At 50.4% G+C, this 22,584-nt stretch overlaps 11 protein-coding genes across 11 annotated transcripts; 4 read left to right on the top strand and 7 right to left on the bottom strand.

Annotated features, from left to right (window-relative positions):
- Window positions 1-2,058: 2,058 nt before the first annotated feature.
- AUEXF2481DRAFT_9204 (uncharacterized protein) lies at window positions 2,059-2,604 on the top strand (the record flags this gene model as incomplete). Its single annotated transcript, XM_013483752.1, has 1 exon — window positions 2,059-2,604. The coding sequence occupies one exon, from the start codon at window positions 2,059-2,061 to the stop codon at window positions 2,602-2,604; it is 546 nt and encodes a 181-aa protein (XP_013339206.1).
- Window positions 2,605-2,654: 50 nt separating this feature from the next.
- Window positions 2,655-3,368, bottom strand: AUEXF2481DRAFT_532294 (uncharacterized protein). The gene has a single exon (XM_013483819.1). The coding sequence runs from the start codon at window positions 3,165-3,167 to the stop codon at window positions 2,706-2,708; it is 462 nt and encodes a 153-aa protein (XP_013339273.1). The 5' UTR covers window positions 3,168-3,368; the 3' UTR covers window positions 2,655-2,705.
- Window positions 3,369-3,611: 243 nt separating this feature from the next.
- AUEXF2481DRAFT_33725 (uncharacterized protein) lies at window positions 3,612-4,211 on the top strand (the record flags this gene model as incomplete). Its single annotated transcript, XM_013483767.1, has 1 exon — window positions 3,612-4,211. The coding sequence occupies one exon, from the start codon at window positions 3,612-3,614 to the stop codon at window positions 4,209-4,211; it is 600 nt and encodes a 199-aa protein (XP_013339221.1).
- A 442-nt stretch (window positions 4,212-4,653) lies between these two features.
- AUEXF2481DRAFT_9206 (uncharacterized protein) lies at window positions 4,654-6,569 on the bottom strand (the record flags this gene model as incomplete). Its single annotated transcript, XM_013483753.1, has 3 exons — window positions 4,654-5,919; window positions 6,059-6,153; window positions 6,206-6,569. The coding sequence occupies 3 exons, from the start codon at window positions 6,567-6,569 to the stop codon at window positions 4,654-4,656; spliced, it is 1,725 nt and encodes a 574-aa protein (XP_013339207.1).
- Window positions 6,570-6,959: 390 nt separating this feature from the next.
- Window positions 6,960-9,238, top strand: AUEXF2481DRAFT_70837 (uncharacterized protein; the record flags this gene model as incomplete). The annotated part of the gene is made up of 4 exons (XM_013483788.1): window positions 6,960-7,009; window positions 7,066-7,400; window positions 7,627-8,036; window positions 8,090-9,238. The coding sequence occupies 4 exons, from the start codon at window positions 6,960-6,962 to the stop codon at window positions 9,236-9,238; spliced, it is 1,944 nt and encodes a 647-aa protein (XP_013339242.1).
- A 92-nt stretch (window positions 9,239-9,330) lies between these two features.
- On the bottom strand, window positions 9,331-10,345 carry AUEXF2481DRAFT_532353 (uncharacterized protein). Its single transcript, XM_013483820.1, has 2 exons — window positions 10,113-10,345; window positions 9,331-10,056 (listed from the first exon to the last, which is right to left on the bottom strand). The coding sequence occupies exons 1-2, from the start codon at window positions 10,173-10,175 to the stop codon at window positions 9,424-9,426; spliced, it is 696 nt and encodes a 231-aa protein (XP_013339274.1). The 5' UTR covers window positions 10,176-10,345; the 3' UTR covers window positions 9,331-9,423.
- Window positions 10,346-11,466: 1,121 nt separating this feature from the next.
- On the bottom strand, window positions 11,467-11,841 carry AUEXF2481DRAFT_52470 (uncharacterized protein; the record flags this gene model as incomplete). Its single annotated transcript, XM_013483785.1, has 1 exon — window positions 11,467-11,841. A coding segment is annotated over one exon (375 nt), but the record flags the coding sequence as incomplete, so codon positions are not given.
- A 708-nt stretch (window positions 11,842-12,549) lies between these two features.
- Window positions 12,550-13,716, top strand: AUEXF2481DRAFT_532538 (uncharacterized protein). The gene has a single exon (XM_013483821.1). The coding sequence runs from the start codon at window positions 12,705-12,707 to the stop codon at window positions 13,467-13,469; it is 765 nt and encodes a 254-aa protein (XP_013339275.1). The 5' UTR covers window positions 12,550-12,704; the 3' UTR covers window positions 13,470-13,716.
- Window positions 13,644-16,017, bottom strand: AUEXF2481DRAFT_102747 (uncharacterized protein). Its single transcript, XM_013483822.1, has 2 exons — window positions 15,418-16,017; window positions 13,644-15,364 (listed from the first exon to the last, which is right to left on the bottom strand). Exons 1-2 carry the CDS (start codon window positions 15,804-15,806, stop codon window positions 14,104-14,106), a joined length of 1,650 nt encoding a protein of 549 aa, XP_013339276.1. The 5' UTR covers window positions 15,807-16,017; the 3' UTR covers window positions 13,644-14,103.
- A 229-nt stretch (window positions 16,018-16,246) lies between these two features.
- On the bottom strand, window positions 16,247-17,171 carry AUEXF2481DRAFT_9211 (uncharacterized protein; the record flags this gene model as incomplete). Its single annotated transcript, XM_013483754.1, has 2 exons — window positions 16,247-16,931; window positions 16,981-17,171. The coding sequence occupies 2 exons, from the start codon at window positions 17,169-17,171 to the stop codon at window positions 16,247-16,249; spliced, it is 876 nt and encodes a 291-aa protein (XP_013339208.1).
- A 773-nt stretch (window positions 17,172-17,944) lies between these two features.
- On the bottom strand, window positions 17,945-20,039 carry AUEXF2481DRAFT_44840 (uncharacterized protein). Its single transcript, XM_013483781.1, has one exon. It carries the CDS (start codon window positions 19,931-19,933, stop codon window positions 18,239-18,241), a length of 1,695 nt encoding a protein of 564 aa, XP_013339235.1. The 5' UTR covers window positions 19,934-20,039; the 3' UTR covers window positions 17,945-18,238.
- Between the last annotated feature and the right edge of the window lie 2,545 nt (window positions 20,040-22,584).

Consider the following 22,584-nt stretch of genomic DNA (forward strand, 5'->3'; position numbering starts at 1 on the left):
TTGAGGATCCACCGCCGACTCTTCGCGATGCACAATCCAGGCAAAATCCTCGAGCACGTTCACAGACATTTGCCTTATACGCGCTGGAGACACTCGATCCAATGCACTGTCGTATGGACGAGCTTCATCGCTTCTAGTATCTTGACTTGGTCCATATGGGTCAATGGCTGCTTTTTCGAGATTCCCGATCGTATTGCCAAATTTTTACCGAGTCCTCTACTCATGTTGACTGTCTTCTGGCTTCATATTGTACCAGTCTGCTGGATTGCAGATAAGGAGGGCAAGAAATTGGGTGCGACGTCAGGAGATGCTCACGGGCAGATCAGATACAGCGCGTCGCTTTCCACACTAGCAAAGTGTCCCACTTCGGAAGTCATCGTGTGGGCAAATTTTATCATCTCCGGAATCACCACCTGGATTATCTGGACCAATGGCTGCTTCTTCGAGATACCTGAGTCTCTTGCAAGATTCCTGCCTCATCCTATGATCGCGCTGGCTATCTTTTTGCTGCATTCCCTTCCGATAATCTGGGTTGCGGACAGGGAAAAGAAAAAGGATGGTGCAAAGACTCGTTTTTAGGGCAGAAATTGATGACTATTTAGACTGTTCAAAGTCGAAGGAAATCTTCTAAGACTCGTTGCTGGTTTCAAGAGAGACATCGAGCTCAGAAGAACATCTTGATAAGCATACAGGGGTAGTTCCTGCCGAGGTGAATCCCCATACATCATCATGAGGATCAGGCCGAACCTCCAACCATTCCGAGAATTGTTTGCGCTTGTAGTCCTTCCATGAGTTTGAGTCTGGCTCTCTCTTCTGCTTCGTAAGATTGCTAGCTGAATAGCTATCTTCGTTTGAGTCGCAAGTCTTAGCGTACTCATGCTCTATCTTGAGCTTCCGCAAGCTCTCATACGGCCACGGTGTCCTCGGACGCTGTATACGATCTTTGGGCTGCTCAAGGACGGAGATAGATGGTAGACTGAAGCATGCTACGACCACTTCGTGCTGAAGCGAGTTGCGATCTTCCCAGCCTTGCGGATATTTTTCAGCTGGTATACGCATGGGAGGTGTCGTCTTGATCGTCTCGTCGCTATTGGGTATTAGTCCGATAGTATTGTGACACAGTCCACAGCTCACTCACCGCTTTTCAGAGATGCTCTGTGACGGCCGGTGCTCTGTCGCGTCATGTTGTGTCATGATCGTCGTGTTATTCAAACTCGAGTGCTTGCACACTATCACCTACACATATGAGGAACATCAATTTATATGTCAGAAGAACATCACGTCTACGGAAGACATGGACCAGGATGACTGTTACAAGTGTGGTGATTTGTGATTATCACGACTGCATGTCAGACACAGCTCATGCCACTCCAGTCACGCTTGTAGCTCAAGTACAAGTAAATCCAGTAAATCCATGTATGAAAGACGGGCCTTCTGTAGCGGTGCGAAGCGAAGGTCTGTAAGGACATTTCGGATTCCACTCCTTAGTCACCCCACTACAGACCCCAGTCTTTTGTCCAAAGACAAGGTACAAGAGTCACCCCACTCGACCCAATCAGGGATCTCAAGCGTTCGAATGGCATGTACGTGGCATCCTATAGTATGACAACCCGGAGTCCAAGCCGAGCCAATCGCTGAGCTCAATCGCAAGCACGATACGTTGCACGAGATGGGAGCCCCCGGCGTTTGCGACCTACACACCACTCATGGCCTGACACTGTGTAGTCAGCCGCCAGCAAATCGAAACGTCAGGTGAAGCGAGCGACATGCTTCGCTAGTATCTCTCCGATGGTCAAGCAAACTTATGTCGTGATACAGGTTGCCTAAATCGCGGACGTGAGAGTGACATGTGATGAGCGTGAGGGCGACAAGGTCTATAAGAGCAACTCCAACCCTATTCAGTCTGGATTTTGCGATCAGGAAGACTCAGTTGCCTTCATCTCGGTATTCCCCTCGAGTACAAAACCAGCGACAATTACTGCTCTCTCCTGTCCCCTGGGTCACTTACACCATCACATACCACAAAGCACTCAGAATCAGCATATACCGACACTCAAAATGGCTGTCGTCTGGCCCTCCCCAATGTCGCAGCCTCTGATCGACTACGACATGCCTATAGTAGACCACATCCATGCGCGTCACCGAGGAATACATTGGCCATTCAGCACTTACAAGCCCGAGCAAGAGATATTCTACCCAGATGTCGATGTACGCGACTACGAGACCGGCTACGCCATTGATATGGAGCTCCCAGGCTTGTTGGACAAGAACAGTATCAAAGTGGAATGGACGTCCAAACACGACATCATGATCAGCGGAATTCTTGCCCGACCTGAACTGCCAGTAGTAGCGAAATCTGCCGACGCTAACGGACGACGTAACGAAGACATCAGTGTCGCAACTGAGAGCAGTGAGAAAGACAAGTCTGCTCCCATACTCTTGGTCGCTGAACGCAGGACTGGTCACTTCCGTCGCAGGTTTCATCTACCAACAGAAGTGGATGCGGCAAATCTGAGAGCAAAGCTTGAGAACGGTCTGTTGGAGATAAGGGTTGATAAAGTAAAGACAGACCAACGAACTTCTGGACAAGCAAAGATTGAATAGTTGGTAGCCCATCTTTGAGACTTTTTGGGGAATGGAAGTGTCAATCAGTGTAGTAAGGAGTTGGTGTTGTGATCCTGCCGAATGCTCTCTTATCTCCCATACTATTTATATGCAAACTCCAGATCTTCAACAGAATCCACTCCTGCAAGACCTTCACCCTTTGACTTCTGATTGATCAGCCTTGCCACTGGACACTCATCACATTGCACCTGATCAGCAACGCTGTCGAATTCCGATTCGAGCTTTAGATTGAGATCTGCCTCTGCCTTGATCGCAACTTGCAGGCGATCGATCATCTCTGCAGCAGCGCACAGAGTGGTGGTTTTGCTTGGTTTGTCGATTGTTTGCAGATCGAAAACCGGGTCCTTGCTGACTATCTCTTCGATCAAGACACTTAGACTTCCAATGCTTTGATTCAGCCCGTCTCGGTATTTGCGTTCGGCGGAAGTATGGTTACGACGTCCGCGTGGATGAGCTGCTTTGATGTCTGATGGGATCTCGTTTCCGACACTTTGGAGAGCGTTTTGCGCTGGAGATCCGGCACCTTGGTAGGCTCGAGACATGGTGGTGGTAGATCAATTAGATCAAGTTTAGTTCTGCAGAGCTGAGCAAAGGGACTGTCTTGGTCCTGAGTGGAAACGCCGTATTTGAGAGAGGTGTGTTAGACTAAGAGGCTTCTGAATATGCGCAGGTCATCGGACGCGGGCACGCCAGGATGGAGGTGCCATAGACTCGCCAAGCTGTAGCTCAAGCACAGAGAGCTGCTCCTGCCCCGTAACCAATCGATATTTGCAGGGATAACCTGGAGCATTCTCGTAGGTTCGAACGTCAAAGTCGCATGCAGAGAATTCGGGAGTAACTCCGTGCCTGACATACCTCCACGGGCAACACTCCGAAAGCTACACTATTCTACCTCAATGAAATTGCCGGCTGAGCATTAGCTTGACCATTTCCTGCTGCATATAATGAGGCCCAGTATCCTCTCAAGGCAAGTCAACCTTGATGACATGGACGACCTTTACTTTACTCATCTGCAAGATAGTCCATGTTCCTCGTACGCACCTGCCCTCGAAGGCCATGTACCTACGGAGTTCGTTACCTCCGCTTCTGATCCTGAGCATGATGACGTCAAAGTCAGCGGGACATGTACCGACAACCAATCGTATCTCACTCCGACATGCGGCTCTGCAGAAGTCTTGGACTATATGCAGCTGGCTGTAGCTTCGAGTAAACCCACCACCCGAGGTCGTCGAGCCGCCCATGCATCCGTGGAAATGAGATACCGGGCAAGGCTGAACGCTCAAGTCGACAAACTGGAATACGTCCTTCACCGAATCGCTCCAGTCACAGACATGGAAGACTCCTTCTCTGACAGAGCTCGAACCCGACCCAAGTGTCAAACCATCGACAGCGCAACTAGCGAAATCTCCAATCTTTGGTCTCGCTACAAGAAACAGAGAGGGCAGAATAAAGATCTGTCATACCGTGTCCGGGGACTGCAAAAGCTAGCCTTTTGCGAGAATTGTCCTCTGATGGAAGCTGCGCATTCCCAGATGAGTCCCACGCATGACTGCGGACAGATATGTGTGGACGTATTGTTGGTCTGACTGCACACACGTGGTATTACGTTCGAAAGTCAGGCATAGTTTATAAGCAGCAAGGGTCTGCGGAGTCGGATCTCTAGACCGCGCCATTTACAGAAAATGCACATCACAAGTCGTCAAGAAGAGTTGATCAAAACTTCAACAATCTCATAGCATTTACTGCCGTGTCTAGCGCTGACCTGGCTTACGGGCTGTGGTCCTTATCGCTCAATTGGTCGATATCTGCAGTCGGCATCATTAGCTCGTGATGAGAATATGTGTTGAACTTTGTGTGCTTGGCAGCGTCGAAGGAGCGAGTAGACCGCTGGTCACATTGAGAGACACTTGCGAAGATGTAGTGGATTTGGATGACTTGGCACAATGCAGCAGCAACTAGGCGATGCACCGCGAAGCTGAACCAGTCATCTCTCAACCAAACATAGACCCGTGACATGCAGCAGACACTTCAGGCGAATTTTGGCTGTAGTCTACCGGATATCCTCTCCAGTATCCTCTGTGGTAATAGGTTCTCGTAGACGTGTCCGACCCATTGACAGCATATCTCTCTCGTAGAAGCAGGATCGATGATCTCCTCTACACCAAAGTGATTCGCCGTACGAATTGGGCTCATCAATCTTCTGTACTCGCTCTCGAGCTCCGCGTATCGCTCATCCCGCTTTTGTTTTCCATGTTGTCGTTCAATCTCCCTGAGCTCGAAAGAATGGCCGACTTCAATGCCGCCTTCGAGAGGGAGTGAGCCCCAGTTTCCCGATGGCCATGCAACGCGCATACGAGGGTCCCGACAATCGAGCATCAAGCCTCCTGCTACGCCGTACACACGTCTTATAATGACACTGAAGACTGGCATCGTAGTGCTATAGTAAGCTGTGGCCAGCGAGATACCGTGGCGCATCGTCGCGTTCCTCTCAGCAACTGTGCCAATCGCATAGCCAGGGATATCCACAAATTGTACCAGAGGGATGTTGAAGATATCCAAGAACTTGAGCATGCGTGCAATTTTTTGCGAGCCCAGAGCGTCCAGTGCTCCCGCGTTGACTTCGCAATTCAAAGAGACAATTCCCACTGGCTTTCCTCCGAGTCGAGCGAGTCCGACAATTGCCGTTCTGCCCCAGAGTGCGCCAATCTCGAAGAAGGAGTCAAGATCGACAACCTCCGTGATGATTTTGCGAGCGTTGTACATCCGGTTCTTCGCTCGAGGGATGATTGAGCGAAGTAGCGCTGATTTGCGAGTCGTTGGATCTGATGGCTCGACCACTGGAGGGAGCATGGTTCCGCTATTTGGTAGATAGCTGAGTACAGTACGCAATTGTTCGAAACATTCAGCTTCGTCAGCTGCGAGATTGTCGATAGTGCCGTTTGTGCAGTGGACCCCTGGACCACCGAGATCAGCAGGTGTAAGGTCTTCTTCGAAACTGGCGTTCTTGACGACATCTGGGCCAGCGTTGAAGAGCGAACCGATATCGCCGGCCATGACGGAGAAGTGACATGCGACGACGCGAGCCGCTCCAAGACCGATGGCTGGACCGACTACAGCGCCTAGATTCGGGATGCCTAGGTTGAGTTGCTCCACGACGTATTGAAAAGACGGGAGAGGTGGTATGTAGGAGAAACCGGTTGTGCGTATTGTTGTGACGGAGCCCCCGCCTGATGACCCGTCGACTAGCTTCACGATTGGAAGTTTGAGTGCGATTGCGAGCTTCTCCATATAAACCTTTACACTGGAAAATTAGCTCAGTCCATGCGTGGTACGAAAAGCAGATGGAACGAGATGCTCCGTCTGGACACGAATGTAGCAGGCCTTCAGTAGTCGGGCAGGAGGTTTCCAGCGGACAAGGATGGGTGCGTCGTACCGTCTTCTCTGTGGAGGCACCATCGGCATGACCAGCTCGAATGGAGAAGTCGTCCGCCGTCAAAATAACTTTGCGACCTCGGAGCGTACCAAAACCTGACAAGATGTGAATCACTGATTGTAAACCGAGCGGCTGCACAGTTCCTACCCTGAACATTATTTGACGGCACAAATCCAACTGGCTCCTCCATAGTTTCACTAGTCTTCTTCCACTTCACAGTACCCGAAATACTTCCTACCGGTCGAAAACTGGTAGGATCAAGTAGCTGTTGGATTCGTTCTTGGACCCATAGTTTGCCAGCCTTCTTCTGTCGCACGTAGCCTCGATTGTCGGTATCAGGTGTTGCGGCAATCTTCTGCAATGTCGTGACTTGACCGAGTACGTCCGAGTAGTCAGCTGGCAGTGTGTTGACGGCTTTCGCTCGTCGCTTCCCGGTTTGTCGTTGTGGAGGATCTGCTGTGAGGTGCGAATGTACTTGATCAAGACGTTCTTTAGCACTTTTGCCTGACATCTTCGCTGTCCTTCGAGCTGTTCACTAACTAAAACCTGGTTAGAAAGTTGTGAACCAGACAGGAGTCTCAGCTACAGACTCACTCGATCTTCCAAGGCACTTCTTCATGGTATAGAAACCTTGCAAGGTGCAGTGGGAGCTTGTCCACACCCTCGGCTCCAATTCGAATCGAGGGGAAACATGGCGTCATTTCTGTCCAGCTTCGTGCATGCCGAGGCACAACCACAGCCTGCTCTCACCAACATCTCCATGAGGCACTAGGTCAATGGGAATTTGGAAATATACGAGGGAATATTTATCAGTGTTTGGAGCGTTCTGTGTCGCACGAACACGCACTCGATCATCAAGTGTCGGTCGCAAAGTCACGAGGTTAAGAAGTCCAAACCCGCTATGTCCAGGCCGCCCACCCGACCGATCAAACGCCTTCTCGTCGCAAACAGGTCAGCAAATCGAATTGTTTGACCTTCCCAGATTTAAGCTGTCTGACTCGAAACAGAGGAGAGATTGCGACGAGAATCATAGCATGTGCTCGAGAGTTGGGCATCGAGACCTTCGCCATTTATGTCGTCGACGATGATTCGCATACTCTTGGAGCAGCTCACGCTATCAAGCTTGATAATGCTTCTGTATTCATGAGCATCAAGGACTTGCTACAAGTCGTTAAGACTCATCATATCGATGCTGTTCATCCAGGATATGGGTTCCTCTCTGAGTCGGAGGAGTTCTCAAAGAGATTGTGGAACGAGGCTAATACCGTTGTTATTGGTCCTGGATGGGACATTCTCGCCAAAACTGGAGACAAACTGCAAGCTAAATCACTTGCCGCACAGTGTGAGTAAACTGACTTTATGTTGCTGGCACCAATCCGTCATCTGCAGAGTCGTAAGTGTGCTACAAGCCCTCGATGGCGGCAAGACAACACGCATCGAGTGCAGATCATCGCCGTACGCTTATTGGCTCGACTCCTGCGATACGGTTGTTTCAGGACCAACAGAATGCTCCATGTCCGCATGTGTGCAGGCAAAAGACGATGCACAGATGCTGACCGCTTTCACAGGCCAAGTACCGTCAAGTCCGGCTCTCGATCAACCCACAGACAGTCTAGGAAACATCCAGAAGTTTGCAGCAAAGGCAGGCTACCCTCTGATGGTCAAGGCTGTCGATGGTGGTGGTGGTCGAGGCATTCGCCTCGTTCGCAAGCAGGAGCAGCTAGAGTCATCATTCAAGCGGGCGCTTGAAGAAAGCCCTTCGAGACAAGTCTTTGCAGAGAGAGCAGCGGTTGATGATTTCCACCATATTGAGGTTCAGATCATTGGTGATGGTACCGGTAACGTGACACACCTCTGGGAACGTGAATGCAGCATACAAAGGCGTTATCAAAAGGTCGTCGAGTATGCTCCGAGTCTGATCAGCGACCGCAGACTGATCGCGCAGGTTGTCAATGCTGCGCTCAAGATTGCAAGCCATGTAAGACTACTCGTAGACTGACGCCTGCTCAAGCCTAGACTGATATCGACCAGGTCCGGTATTTCTCATTAGGGACCTTCGAGTTCTTGGTCAACCCAAGAACAAAGGAGTACTACTTTCTCGAGGTCAATCCTCGACTACAAGTTGAGCATACCATTACAGAAAGTATAGCAACCACAGATCTTGTGCGATGCCAGCTTCTTCTTTCTCAAGGAGCTACTCTTGATGTTTGCAGCTTGACGAGAATAAGTCGCGAACCTGAGACTCTACCACCACTGCACAGTATACAACTACGGATTACTGCCGAGAACGTCGAGAATAATTGGTCGCTATCGATTGGCAAGGTTACGCGATTTAGATTTCCGACAGGTAATGGCATCCGCGTCGACACGCATTTGGTCAACGGACATGCCACAACGGTGTCAACCGACTTCGACAGTCTTGTTGCGAAGCTGGTAATTACAGGCTCTTCCTGGCATGAGACTGTACGAAAAGCTCAGCGTGCATTGGAAGACACTTCCATATCTGGCGTACAAACCAATATCGGCATGTTGAAAGCAATTGTGGCGCACCGGGACTTCCTGGAAGGTGACTGTGACACTCGTTGGTTGGAGGATAACCAGACGGAACTGCTTGAAGCCAGCCGACAATATTTCACAACACACAAAAGCCTCATCCCAGACTCGACATTGTCTATGGTCAACTCGACAGCAAGCGCCATCCTCCGCAAAGGCGACGCATGGTCTGCCATGATCTCCTCACCAACCAGTAAAGGTGAAAGCGACGCACCATGTCACGTCAAGTTGACCCGGGTCTTTCGCAACGATTTCCCAGGACACTTGAGTGCCGAGCTACTCTTCTCAACACCATCCCAGGAACCGATACCTTACAAGATTACACTCTCCTCAACATCTGCAACAGCTGCTGCGACGACGTCACAACAGCGACGTGGCGACCCATCGAACTCATCCCACATCATCGTACCCTTCCCCGGCAAACTGATGGAGGTGCTGGTGCAAGAAGGAGACGTTGTAAAACAAGACGATGTCGTATGCGTCATACAACAGATGAAGATGGAGCTTGAGGTTCGCTCGCCGAGGAGTGGAGTTGTTACATGGATCACCGAGTCAGACGATGGCGAAGACGTTGCGGAAGGTATGCTGGCTGCTATAATCACGCCACAGAAAGGGACAAAGTTGTGAGAGTTGTAGCGGTGTTACATTTGTTCCCTGTGTAGATGACGGGAGCCTTACTCCAAAACACAATCTATTCTCTGAATGGCTTCCCTGGCAAAGCTGTTCTCGAGACGGGGTCTTGACGAAGCGGACAGAGATCTGTCTTGTAAACGGCGACATACCGATGGCTCAATCAAGCTAGCTTGTGGTCATCAACCCCCGTAGGAAGGAGCTGCGGTTCTGCTCTTATCTGATCTGATTCCAGCGCAAAGCCGGAAATAGAAAACAAGAACGATCAGGCCAATCCAGATAGCCAACTCCGAGCCGTATATCACCAGCCCCAAGACTTTCAGATGCGGCTGGAAAACAACAGACAGGAGTGACGCAAGATCTCCACTGGCGTCTAGCGCTGCAAACTTCAATGACATGCCAGCATCGGACCTAGTCTTGATCATGTCTACACAATGTCGCAACACGCCACCAGCGAGTAACGCTGCCGCAAGAATAGCCATCAAGGTGGAAGGCCAATGAGTACCTCTATCACGACCCAGGCGAAGAGCAAAGACCAGGCCAGCTTCGATGCCGCCGAAAATGAGGGCGATGAAGGTGCTTGCGAGAATCGTCTTTTTCAAGGTCCATTTGTCGCCGTAGTGCTTACACTGCGACCAAGTAATCAAGCTGAGGATGATCAGGATGTTCGGCTGTATCTGAAGTGCGATGTTGTAATCGTCGACGATGTTGTAGATGCCCAGTGGAATACCAGCGATGGACCATGCAAGGAAGAAATGTGGAGAGAGTTCTTCCGTGGAGTGACGATGAAAGTTCTTCCACATCTGGGGAAGGAGCTATCAAGATCTTGTCAAGGATGATTTACTAATATGGTCAAATTGAAGCGACTTACCTGGAGCGACCAAAGGACTGCACCAAGAATGCCAAAAGCATTCGCAGCAGCAGATTTATCCATGACTCCCACGCTGGAGGGAGACCTGAGGGAATCTTTGGTCCGATGCTGTTCAAAGTGGATGTAGTCGTTGGATACAAAGGTGACGCGGGACTTAGCCCAAGTCAAGTTTGCCGTCAATCTGGAGAAAGTGATCTGGAACTAGCCAATGAAGGATCCTGCCAAGCTCAGTCTGCTTCAACCGCATCCAGAGCACGGGCTTCCTTATTCGTTTATGTGATCTTGAACCGTCCAGTCATAACGTTTCTCAAGACTCGGATGTCGCAGCATCAGAGTAAAGTGAGGCGCGAGGGAAAAGTTTGACATCAGTCTCCAGGACCATGTCTGTACATTGATCTACTTTGTCATAGTCCAGATAGGACATCCGTCAGCTTATCTTCGCCGCGAACTATCAAGCCGTGGTCTTGCAAAGCTACCACGAAAGCAGATCGAAACTCAGCCCAGTCTTCGAACATGAGACTTCTCCTCTCAAGGATCATGAAGCAGTTGTGTCTACTGTCACAGCATTGTATGGAGTCAGAGGGCACTTTGGATGATGTTCCCAGGCACATCTCCTGTGGCAGGGGTGGAAGGGGCAACATGGTATGTGGTGAGCGGTTCAGCTGGGAGAGACCATATCTGACCAGAGCAAAGACTTCTTCAGATGCTCTGCTCAGCTCGCCGCCGCTTGTTGCAGGCTTTTTGGAAAGCGGGAAGCTCATACCCGGCCGACCGCCAGGGAATCCGGCGTATCAAGTGGTCGAGGGCGTTTGATGGTCTAGGATGCAGTATTCATTGGAAGTGTCCGTGTCTTGCATACGATCGCCTCCTGTTGCGTCGGTTGTTGGCCGAGTGCCAAAGTGCTTCATACCTCATCAAGCGGGTAGCAGTTGTCAAAACTCAGGTAGACAATGGTCTCGAGACCATATCCAAGCGCGACTCAAGTTTCAGTGAACAGTTCGCGGCCTGTAAATGTGTCATAATCGTTCAAGTTTAACCAGACGATGCTCGAACCAGTCGGAACATGATCATAAGGCTCACACAACTCCTGCATTGGCGAGGACGCATGCGACTGATCCGAGAATTGAGGGAATCCGGGTATCGATGACTTCGTACTGCCAAACATATCCGGTGTCTCCAGAAATGATCCTCCAGCCACTATGAAATTGTACAGATCATCATGATGCGACCTGGTGATATCAAAAGACGGAGCATGGCCTTTGTTAGGTAGGGCAATAGTTTCGGGCGCAATCTCGCGGCCCAAAATTGATTCAGACAAGGGCAACCGAGCACAATTGACGTTTAGTTCCAGACCATAATCTTTGGGCGTTGTGTTTGCATACTTCTTGAACAGTCTGTGAAGATGCCCGATACTGACTCCGACCTTTCCAGCAACACTTGAGACGGTCCAGTCCTCGTCTCGCTCCCTTGACTGTTCAATCAGATTCTTTGCCGCTTCGAAGTCGGCTCTACTTTTCATGTCGCGACGCCATAAGTTGTTGCTGGGCTCACATCGCTTGCAAGAACGGTAGCCGGCCCTTTTCGCTGCGGGAATGTCGTCGAAGAAGACAATGTTGTCTCTTCTTGCGACGCGGGCGGGGCAAGTTGGGCGACAAAAAATCCGGGTCGAGGTGACGCCATAGTAGAATGCGGAATTGGCTGCCGCGTCTCGAGTCCTGATGGCCGTCCAACGAGACACTATTATTGCGTAATCAGAAGGTCTCGGTGCGAACGCCATAGGAATATCAACAGCCTCAAGCCGATAGAGTTGATGATAAGTGAAGTGAACAAGGACAACGCAGTTGGATTGAGAGTTGATAGGTAATATTTTGAGCTCCAGCTTGGCGTCACTTCTGGTTGGTCAGATTGCGATCACACTCGAGATAACGGTAGCGTGAAGACTCGCACCGGTACACGTGTCGGTGTGCTGGAAAGCCGAGAGCGGAGAATGGCCTTCCCGCTTCTCTGCTGCCTCTTCCCTAAACGAACCTTGTTGTGTTTCGCCATCATCGCTGTCGGTCGTCGAGTACTGGGATTTATTGAAACCGAAGGTGATGCGACCTCGTACAGCATGTCGTTCTTGCCAGTCAGTCTTCTGCCGACCTTTGGATGATGTCGTCCGCTCAACGAATGCGACAGAACGCGACGACGAAAGTGCGACCGTGATGACAGCATTGGACGAAACGTGTGCTCGCTCTGTCGCAAGCGCCAGGAGTCCTGCATAGCTTCGATCTCTGTACATCACTCAAACGCTTCTCGGTCTCCAGTCTCGAATGCTGGGAAGGTAACGGCCAGTTCGAATTACGTCTTGCAGGCCAGACCAGTTGATCTACAAGCAAGCCCACCAACCAGGCACTTTGCTTCAATCGCGCCACAACCGAGCGTCGACCTTCCCTTCTCCCTAAGTACTCTGACTGAGGTCTCTGGTCATTTTCACTCAGGTTTACCACCTGTCGCCGTGGTCGCTCATTGTTGTAATCTGTACTTTGACTACGTACATGATCAGTTCCATACCCTGTTCCAGCGGCCAGCCTTCATGGCGAGCCAAGCCAGATGATCGTGCTAAACAGCATCTTCAAGAAAGTCAATCAGCTCAATGTCAAGACTGCGCGATCTCATGACGTTGCCACGATCCTCAGGGACGTTCAAGACGTCATGTCACAGCTGGACGGCTGGGAAGCGTCACTACCAGGATACATGCAAGATACGCAATCAAACTTGTCTCATTACGCGGCACAAGGTCTCGGTCGAGTCTTCGTTACTGTTTACCTTGGTATTTACCACTACGGTCAACTATTAACATATCAGTTCCTTCACCATAACGCAAGTGATGATCCCACAACTACCATTCTCTCACAGCGATGCAAGGACTTCGCTGAGAAGCTTTGTGACATGGTTTACACTGCACTTGACACTCCCGGCTGCGACGTTCTATATAACATGGTCGGACACATCCTTGTTATCGCATCGACTATACAGATCCATACTTTGCTGTTCTCCTCCGACAACAAGAGCGTCATGGCTGCCCGAGTCAGATTGGAGCGCAATTACACCGTTCTGCTGAGACTGCGAGAGCTCTGGTCAACTCTCGATTACTGCTTGATGCGGCTGAAGGTGTTCCATCGAGCTTGCGTGCTACCGATGGAGACGAGTTTTAAGCTAGACGACTGGATGCTGAAGTTCCTGTCCGAATTTGCTAAGCCCGTGAATGAAAGAGACCAGGATTGCTGGGCTATCGGCGAGATCAATTTTGCCCCGTCTTCGGACCAGGAAGGGGAATCACTCACGTCAATACTTAACATACTGCCAGATACGTAAAGTGCCAAAATCACAATTTATTTCGTGTCTTCTCCCACGATCAGCCAACTATTCGTGTGTATGATGCCTCCCTCATCATTGTACCGAGCATGGCGAAGAAGCACGATGTGTTTGGCGCACCAGCATCGTAACTTGCAGCGCTGCAAGAACGAAAGATCTCCGCATTGTCATTTCCAACGTATATCAATTGCACAGTAGACGAATTGCGCGACAATTCGTTACCAGACTTTTGGTCTACTTTTGCGGCTTGGTGCAGTCAGCGCAATAACAGCATCTTATCTAATCCTGCGCTGATGACCCTGTCCCGATAATCGATGTGCTTTCAACATCCAGTTGCTTTGGCGACAGTAAAATTGCGTATACTGAGAATGTGGCGCGTAGTCGAGAGTCTATTCCAGTCACGGGCCGTAGCTTTGGACGCAGGTGGTGACCCCAGAATCCAAGTGAGACCACAAGCCCCCTCGATTACGTCTTATTCAACACATGCGTTTTGATCAAAGGAGTCGTCTCCCGAAAGAAGCGCAACGATGTCGTATATTTACAATATACAGTGCATATTGCAACTTGACGCTCACTACAGTGATCTCGATCACACGCCGGGCTGTTGGTGATACACTATGTAAGAAGCTTTTCTTTACTTCTCCTTGACGAATTTGACATTGCGAGCCAACCAACAGCCAACAGTACAACCCTTGATTCCATCGTCTTTTCCATCCTTGAACACGACTGTCCAGTCTCCTGGAGGTGTTGCGTCCAACCCCCTTGGATTTCCCAACGCCCACACTCCTTGCTTACCAATTTGTCGCATCAACCAGATCGGGCCTTGTCCGAGGAAGCCATCGAAGGAGCCATAAAGAGCACCGCGCTCTCCAGTCACGGTGAAGACGCTGTCACAGTCATCGCTTCTGTATCTTCCAACTATGTCTTGGCTGGAGGATTGTCCAAGATCTTCTCTGTCGACAGGCTCGAGACGCGCAGCCTTCAAGACCCTGTGGTCGGATGTCCTCTTGACATGGAGAATTTCACCCTCGAGTGTGAGATGCATACCATCAGACTCCGCTTCCAATTCAGATACCAACCTGGCAGTCTCTCCTGCATTGCCTGGTCCATAGTTGACAGAAATGGTTCCAGGCTTCTCTCGGTCGCCGTCTTCGATTGCGATATACAGCTGAGTCTCTTCGTCGAGGTACTTACCCTCCCACGCTGTAGAGACGTTGATTATCTGCTTCTCAGGTACACTGATGTCGAGAACTTTCTTGACGACATACTCGGCGGGAGCCCCCGGCGCTGTCTCAAAATTATGCATGATGACGAAGGAAAGACGCTCTTCAGGAAGCTGCATTCTCATGTGACGGAAACCACGAAGCGCGCCACCATGAGCTATGGCTGACTTGCCTGCGACCTTGAGTCGAGCAAGACCGTAGCCATATGCTGCGAGTGAGCCGTCCCTGTACTTTTGCTGGACCGATGTCTGCGCATACAAGCTCTCAGGATCCGAGAGACTCCGGTCTAGATACATCTCGTAAGCGATCATGTCCTCAAGCGAGGCAGCAATTCCAGCATCGCCAGCCCACTCGATTCTGTTGCTTGCAGCGAAGTATCCGACCTTCTCGTTGCCTTCGTAGCCAACGATTGGAAGAGGAAGACCATTCGTATTGGGACAGAGACTAGCAGTAGTCATACCTGCAGGTATGAACAGTCTCTCAGCAAGCAACTGGGCAAGTGACATGCCGGATACATTCTCCAGGATGCGTCCAAGTACGTGGAAGTTGACGTTGGAGTAACTGTATTCGGTACCAGGACCGAAATGATAGCTCTTGATTCGGTCCAGGGATTTTGGTGCGTCGTGTAGCAAGGAAAATTGACCATCAGGACGAGCGCCCCAGAGGGTGGTTCTGGGTGTGAGCGTGAGTAGTTTATTCGCATAAGCAATGCAAATATAACTTACAATGCCCAATAATCACGAATACCTGACTGCATATTGCACAGATCAAGTACAGTAACACCACTATCGCCATCGCACGCGAGGTTCGGTAGCAGTCTTTGCAGCTCATCTTCAAACTGCTCTGCAGCATCACGACTGCGCCCGGTCATGACAGGAGATGGTCGCTTCAGCAACGACACCATGACCAAGCACACCATCTGCTTGGAGATTGAACAAATGGGAAACTGCGTTTTGCTTGTCATTGGTATGCGACGGTCCAAGTCGGCATAGCCCCAAGCGCGCTGTCCAAGTAGCTTGCCATCTTTGACGACGGCGACGACACCACCAGGGCCACGACTTAGATGAGGCACGGCAGCAAGTATGCTATCGATGTCATCGTTCTTGCTTGACATTGTTGAAGCTTGCAACGCGGGCTGCGGGACAATGATGTTGCGTGACACGACGGACTCGAAATGGAGTTCGTGACACGATTCAGTTGACGGCCTAGGTCGTGGGGGGCTGGTATTTTTTGATGGTTTACGTAAGCACCACTGACAATCTTGGAACCCCTTTTCTACGCTTGCTTCCGGCCATGCTTCTTGTCTTGGAGCAGATGGAGACGCCGTCAATGATAGAGATGCACAAGAAACTTTGCCAATGCACGATAGCTCACAAATTGAGTATCGGTCACGACTGCAAACCCCGGCAGACACGAACTAGGTGCACGGACAACTTGAAATTTCTGCTTGGGCAGAATTCACACAAGCTGTCGCCCGTCGGGGCGGAACATCTCAATCGGGAAACTCCGTACGCTTAGGGGTCAACAAAGTACAATGATGCGCTGAGCAGATTTTTATACCACTTCGAAATCGCATCCGTATTTCCCAGGATCGACCAAGTACGTCGAGTCCGCCGTCGGATTCACAAAGCCTGCTGGTGCTGAATACGCATCACCTTGTGCTGTAGTGATCACCGAAGAAGTCACGGCATTGGACATTCGCGGCTGCAGATTGCCCAGCCACCAGGGCGGCATGTAGTCAATTGCGCTCCACCCGAGACTGTCGATCGGCTCAGATACATGAAGCGGGACAAGCATCTTCGGCGGAGGTCTCAAGGTAAAATCAGTTTTTGGCAGTTGGAACTGAGACAATGAAGACCATGATTGCGACTGATCTTGAGGCTGCCAGCCTCCAAGCTCGAGATCCGGGATTTGGGCAGTGGTAGGATGGCAGTTACCTCCCAGCCGCGGTGAAGTGGACGTTCTGGGTCGTACTGTTGGAGATGGTCCCCTATTCTGCTGTATGCGCGGGAGACTGCCCGCGTCCGACTCGTCATCGGAACCGTGATCTTCTATCTCCAGCTCCATGTCGCCCAACTGGAGAAGATCCAGTCGCTCCAGCATATCGTGGACCAGAGGATGACCTTTGGTCGCGGGCAGCGGGTGACCCGGCCACGCGTCGGCAACAAGTAGCATGGAGTACATCGTCTGCAGGCCAGTCACGAGCTTGAATTGCTGCAGTTCCAAAATTCTAACATAGCTTGGGAGGGTCAATTGGGCACTCTAATCCATGCGGGTTGTTTACTTACTGTTCGGGAAACACCTTTCGCTTCGACTTCTTGGGGAAACCGAAGATACAAACAGCATCGGCGGACTTGCATTTTGCGCAAGGATAGCCGCCAGAACATCTTGCTTTCTTGACACGACAGCGATTGCACGCTTTGCTGGCACGCTGGGTGGTTGAACCGTCCGTGTGGTCGATTCCGTCTTGTGGCTCCATTTAGGTATTTCCGAGCTGACCATGGTGCACACCCTCTGCCCAGGCACAGAAAGCATGGTTATATATCCCACGAAGACGCTGGATTCAAGCTTTTAATCTAGTCTGGGCAGAGAAACCGGTTCAACGCGCGTCACGAAAGCTTGGGGACAGTCAAGTATAGCCGTGTGGATGAGCAGTATGCTGGTCGGGTCGTGCTCGATCTAGCCTTAGCTCGTCGAGTTCACTTTCGGAAGGCTGCGGTTACTCATCGCCGTTCCTTACCAGGTGTCCTGGCCAGAGTGGACCTCAATCTACAATTTTGACTATTCAGGCATAATCCGTTGCAAGATGGGTTGGTGATGCACCTCGATTAGGTCAGTCATCGAGTCTGAACAAATGTCGCTGACCTCCTACAAAATGGTGCGCTTCCCACACCTCCCCCCGGAACATGACCGTCTCGCTGTAGCTATTTCGACCCCGAGCCCCAACTGCGTCCACTACCTTTGCGGGGTCGATCCAATTGGACTGTCTCCAAACCTTGATTGACTGGCCGACACCATCGAATTTGCGCGCTAATAGTGCTTTGACAGACGGCACGCATGCACCAATCAGCTTTTAGGATAGTTGCCGGTGGACAATCTACCAACGCTTCTTGTTTGCACTTTTTCCTCCGATACGAAACACTGTCGAGCATAGCCGGGTCTACGGCTCAAGCTCTCCCGAATTAAGTTTCACACTGGTTGTGACTTCTATGTGATATCACGACTAGCTATCTTGACATCGTCGCAAAGATTCTCGTGTTTCAAGTAGATGATGCGACTGGAATTGCCGGTGTCGTGACTCACCTTACTCGAGAACGTGATGACAATGGTATCATTGGTGAATGCTAGCTGATCTCATAGTCGATCTAAGACTTGCACATCAAACAACATTGCTACTGATTGGCTAAGCGTGCATGTTTTTTGTGGCGAAGAAAGAACAGAACTTTTCATGCATACTGAAAACCAAACCCGACAAGATTTGCCCTGCCGCAGTCGAATCGTATCGATGCGAAAAGCGAAGTGTGGGAACTTGTCCAAGTAATGCTCTCATGAATCTCCAGTCATCTGGAGCCCTTGCAAAACACGTTGGACACACCGCCTCGCTGCCGCTATTAAATCCTCTTCAGGTGGGAGACGCACGCCGGTAAGCACCCGAGCCTCCAGCGAGCTGTCTGACGTCCACTTCACCGACAAAAGTGACAAGTTTCTCAGGTACTGCTGGCATATCCACATCAACTGCCCACTCCTCAGCGGTAATAACAAAGCCAGATTCTCATCCATAAGGAAGAATGCAGCCAACTGTGTAAGATTTCCCATAACCAGCCACACTCCCATGGCGATAGCATGGCTCATGTGTGTCGAGGGTGACTCGAGCCCTTTGAGCTTGGCAGGTTGATCGTGCATGTCGTACACCTCGAAGAGATCGTGACAGGTAGGAAACTTCCAGGCTGGGTCATCAAAGTCGTGGACCGTGCCGATCTTCGTGCGATTCCCAAGAAAAAAGGGTACGGAAGCGCAGACGCCGTCCACGAGCTGTTGGATGCGTTTGACAAGTAGGAAGGAGGTGACTTCTGTCCTCGTGGACTCATCAACGTCGCGAGTCCTAGAATGTTGCTGCCCGTTGATGATCTGGAGAGACAGATATGACAACGTCAATCTATAGCTTCGCCAGATGTTGAGAAGCCTGGCGGCTCGGATGGACGTGTATACATGACAAACCTTATCGAAAGTCTGAATCGGAGGAACAGTCGCTTGCTCTTTGAACCATTGAAAGGGACCCCAGGATTGACAAACTCGATCATGCCAGAGGATAAGACAGTCGTCAAATTTCTGCACCTCATTCAAGAGTGCGTCAGTTGCCATCGACGACAAGCCTTCACTCAAACTGGAGATCCGGAACTGAATGTCGGCTACTTGGATACCAAGCGCGTCGAGGTGACTGTCTGGGTCCAGCGAGGAAGCAGTGATAATCGTGCTCCAGCGGCAGAGCTCCGGGTGAACCCTGCGATGCTCGCGAATGGCAGCAGCAACATCCACATGCAGGATATAAGCTACGAATTGGACTGCGAGATTTGACCAAGATTCTCTGCGGCCAAATTCTCTCACCAAAGCGAGTGCACCAAGATGATGCACGATTGTAGCTTTGTTGGCCGAGAACAACGACTCGAAGCTGGAGTGGAATTGCAGAGTGAGAGTCGTCAACAAGGTGATATCGCTCCGTCGCGACTCTTCCTTTTGCAGATCTCCAGCCAATGTTCCAATAGACAGGCTCAAGTTCCTAGCGACCCGTTTGTCTGTTGTTCCATCGTCCGTACGCCAACGTGAATAGATCGATAAGGCAAGCGCAGAGACCGCTCTCGTAGCAGACGAGTTCCCAAACGTTGTAGATACTGCAGGCTCGAAGAGTCCGAATAGTCCTGGATTTGGAGCTCCGATCGTGTCCTGATCAATCATGTAATGACGCGAGAAAAAGGCAAGCGCCTGAGCTTCTCGATCATCAGCCAAAGCTTTGGATGGCGTTGCAAGTGCTAAACGATTGCGTGATACTTGGGTGCCCGATGTATGACTGACCGCAGTTTGTGTCACGTCCACAAATTGGAGACTGAGCGTTCGCTTTGGCTCCAGCCATTCGCATGGAATGGATGCTAGAGTACATCGCGCACAGCGAGGCTTGAGCTCGTCGCATTTGATTCTACGTCGCTTGCAAGTCGTACAGGCCTTGGATTTGCCGAAGTTGACCATAACGTGCGATTCAATGCTCTCAAGGGAAGGCGCACCCACCACCTAGCCTGCCACGTACCGAGTATATGTACAACACCGTATGTCGACGAGCTGAGGTAGAAGGAAGCGCATCCTTGTTACGGCGAGACGAAGTGGGGATTCTAGGCTCATGAAGGATTGCCGCGGGATAAGTATTCTCACGTGACTGCTGACCCTGAATGTCACTGGGATGACAAAAGGCCTTGGGTCCCCGAGGAATAAGGTTGACTATTGCCATCGCTTACGTCTAATCGAGTACACCACTGAGGCGGGTGTTTCTAGACCTGCGGTCAGCTACCGTCAGAGTGTCACGATCAGAACTTTCAATGAGCTGCTCACTGCTAAACAGGAATGTCTCGTTCCCCCTCCTAGCCAAGAGACAATGCGTCGATGTGACAGTCAGCACACCGTAAAGACTGGTCTCGCCAATGGCAGATTGGGTCCCTAACGTGATCTCGAGGTTTGCGAGATGTCGTAAGTAACAACTGTTTTTTTGACGTTAAGCCACTCGTGACGGGACTCTTCACAGTAGATCATCGTATATGCCGCTGCTCTTGCGCCTTTCGCGACGCGTATGTAAGGCCTAAGATGATCTTAAGCTCGATATGTTATACGTAGGCAGTTTTGACCCTCTTACGTTGATCGCTATACGCCGACTATTCTTCTAAATTTCGTTTTTACTAAGAGGTAAGGATTGCACCAGAGGTCGTTGCATGGATGGCCAGAAAATACACTCGACTTCACCATAAGCATAACGTCGCTGCTGAAGACAGGTTCACGTTCGTCTTGTACGAAGAGCTCCATCTGAAAGAAGCTTCTATTGACATTTCGAGGCATTCAGTGTGGTTTGTAAGAGGTGTTTATGAGCTTGTTTTCTTCGAGACATACTAGTCAGTCTGAGCAGATTTAGGTGTTAGATCGGGGCGCAAAGCAAAGCCATGGGGACTATTTAGCGTACAAGGGACAGACTGAGATCGTGGTCCAATCCTGTCGCTAGTGGGAGATTTTCGCGGGCGGTCGAGCTCTGTATCCAAACGAATTGAACAGGGATCTCGAAATCAAGCTGCGCCTTCCCATTTCCTGTCAGACGTACCGAAAGCTTAAGACTGTATCGTCTAAATACAAGAGAAGAGAAAAACGATGGTACCGCATCTTTCGGTTGAGGTATGTTCAACCAAACACCGTTCTTGAGCTGCCAGTTCCAAGGTGATGTAGGGGCTGAGCAGTTCTGCCAATCGGCCAACCTCAGATCTGTTGCTTTAGATTGAGACTCACAACTTCTGAAAGGAAGGGGCAAAGTAGAGCCTATCGCAATGTTGGCAATGTAAACAGCGGTATCATCGAAACAATGGTTGATGACTTCAACCGCCAAGAGATTGTGGCACGAAGCAGAGGAGAGTCTCCGGGAGGACTACGCAGACGGCAAGAGACAGGGACGATGTGTGGCTGCGATCGTCCATCCAAGCGCAGCAAAAGTGGTTCAGGCTCAGTCACACTCATCTCGAGTGTTTGTGAACCCTTCGAAAATAGCTTTTTGAGTGAGCGAGTCCCGCTGATGGCATAGTGTCCTCTGAAGTCGTCCAAGGCAAGTTGAGGCGGTACGGAGCAGGCAAACGAGGAAAGTTGAATGACTTGACTTTTAGAGTCCACCATCGAATCATCCCGGTAAAACGAAGCTCTCAGTTGATATACGATTTCCGCGGATGCCCAAGTTCCCTCCTCCGCGCAGGAGTCATGCGCGTTACTTATCTTCAAGGAAGGTGGTAGATAGTGGTGGTCCAACTGACAATAGCTTAGACTGGATCTGTGAGTCGGACGAAATTGGAATCTAAAATGTGTCTGATATGATAGTTGTTTCTTGTAAGAGGCCGGGTGATTGAAGCGATGAACGTCGGTCAAATCCAGGAACTATGACACTTCTTATGAGTAGTCAGACATTTGAGCGATTTCGGACACATACAGTCTCCTCGCGGCATTGAATCGCAGCGAGAGCTGCTGCTGATATACCACAGCTAGGACGACCATATCCCAGCCTGTTGATAACGCGTCCTGCAAAGTTTAGAAGAGTGCTTTGAGATTGCCGATGACAGATACTACCTTGCAAAGTGATTTTGAGGATGTCACATGATTCAGAAGCTGGCATGTCTACCCGAAGTATGCCATTCACTCCGTGCTGCTGGAAGAACCTTGGTATACAAGCCTCAACAGGTGATATGGCGCTAGATATGCCTGTGAAGTTGAATGAGATAGCGAAGGTTGGCATTGCTAAATATGGCATTGCTCTAACAAGGATCCCGTTTGTCGAAAGATGGTTGCTGCGAGTGGTTCAAGTATTTTTTCGCTGGCTTTACTCTTCCTAACTACAATCCGACGAAGGAAGTGACTCAATTCCATTGAAACCCCGCCCGGCGTCGCTCGTCTTAGCACGTAGACAGGACTCAATTCCATTAAAACTTGGCACTCAATTCCTTTAAACTTAACACACTCTAATCCGGCCAAATTTCCGACAGAAAATAGAACATATTAATCCACTCGACCAACCAGAATTTCAAAAGCATAGAACCCCTAGTAGCCATCATATCTGTTTGCCAAAACGTCGTCAAATCTCGAAGTTCGTCGCTACGTACAGGCCT

The sequence above is a fragment of the Aureobasidium subglaciale genome, assembly GCF_000721755.1.
Source record: "Aureobasidium subglaciale EXF-2481 unplaced genomic scaffold scaffold_37, whole genome shotgun sequence".
Taxonomy (NCBI): Eukaryota; Fungi; Ascomycota; class Dothideomycetes; order Dothideales; family Saccotheciaceae; genus Aureobasidium; species Aureobasidium subglaciale.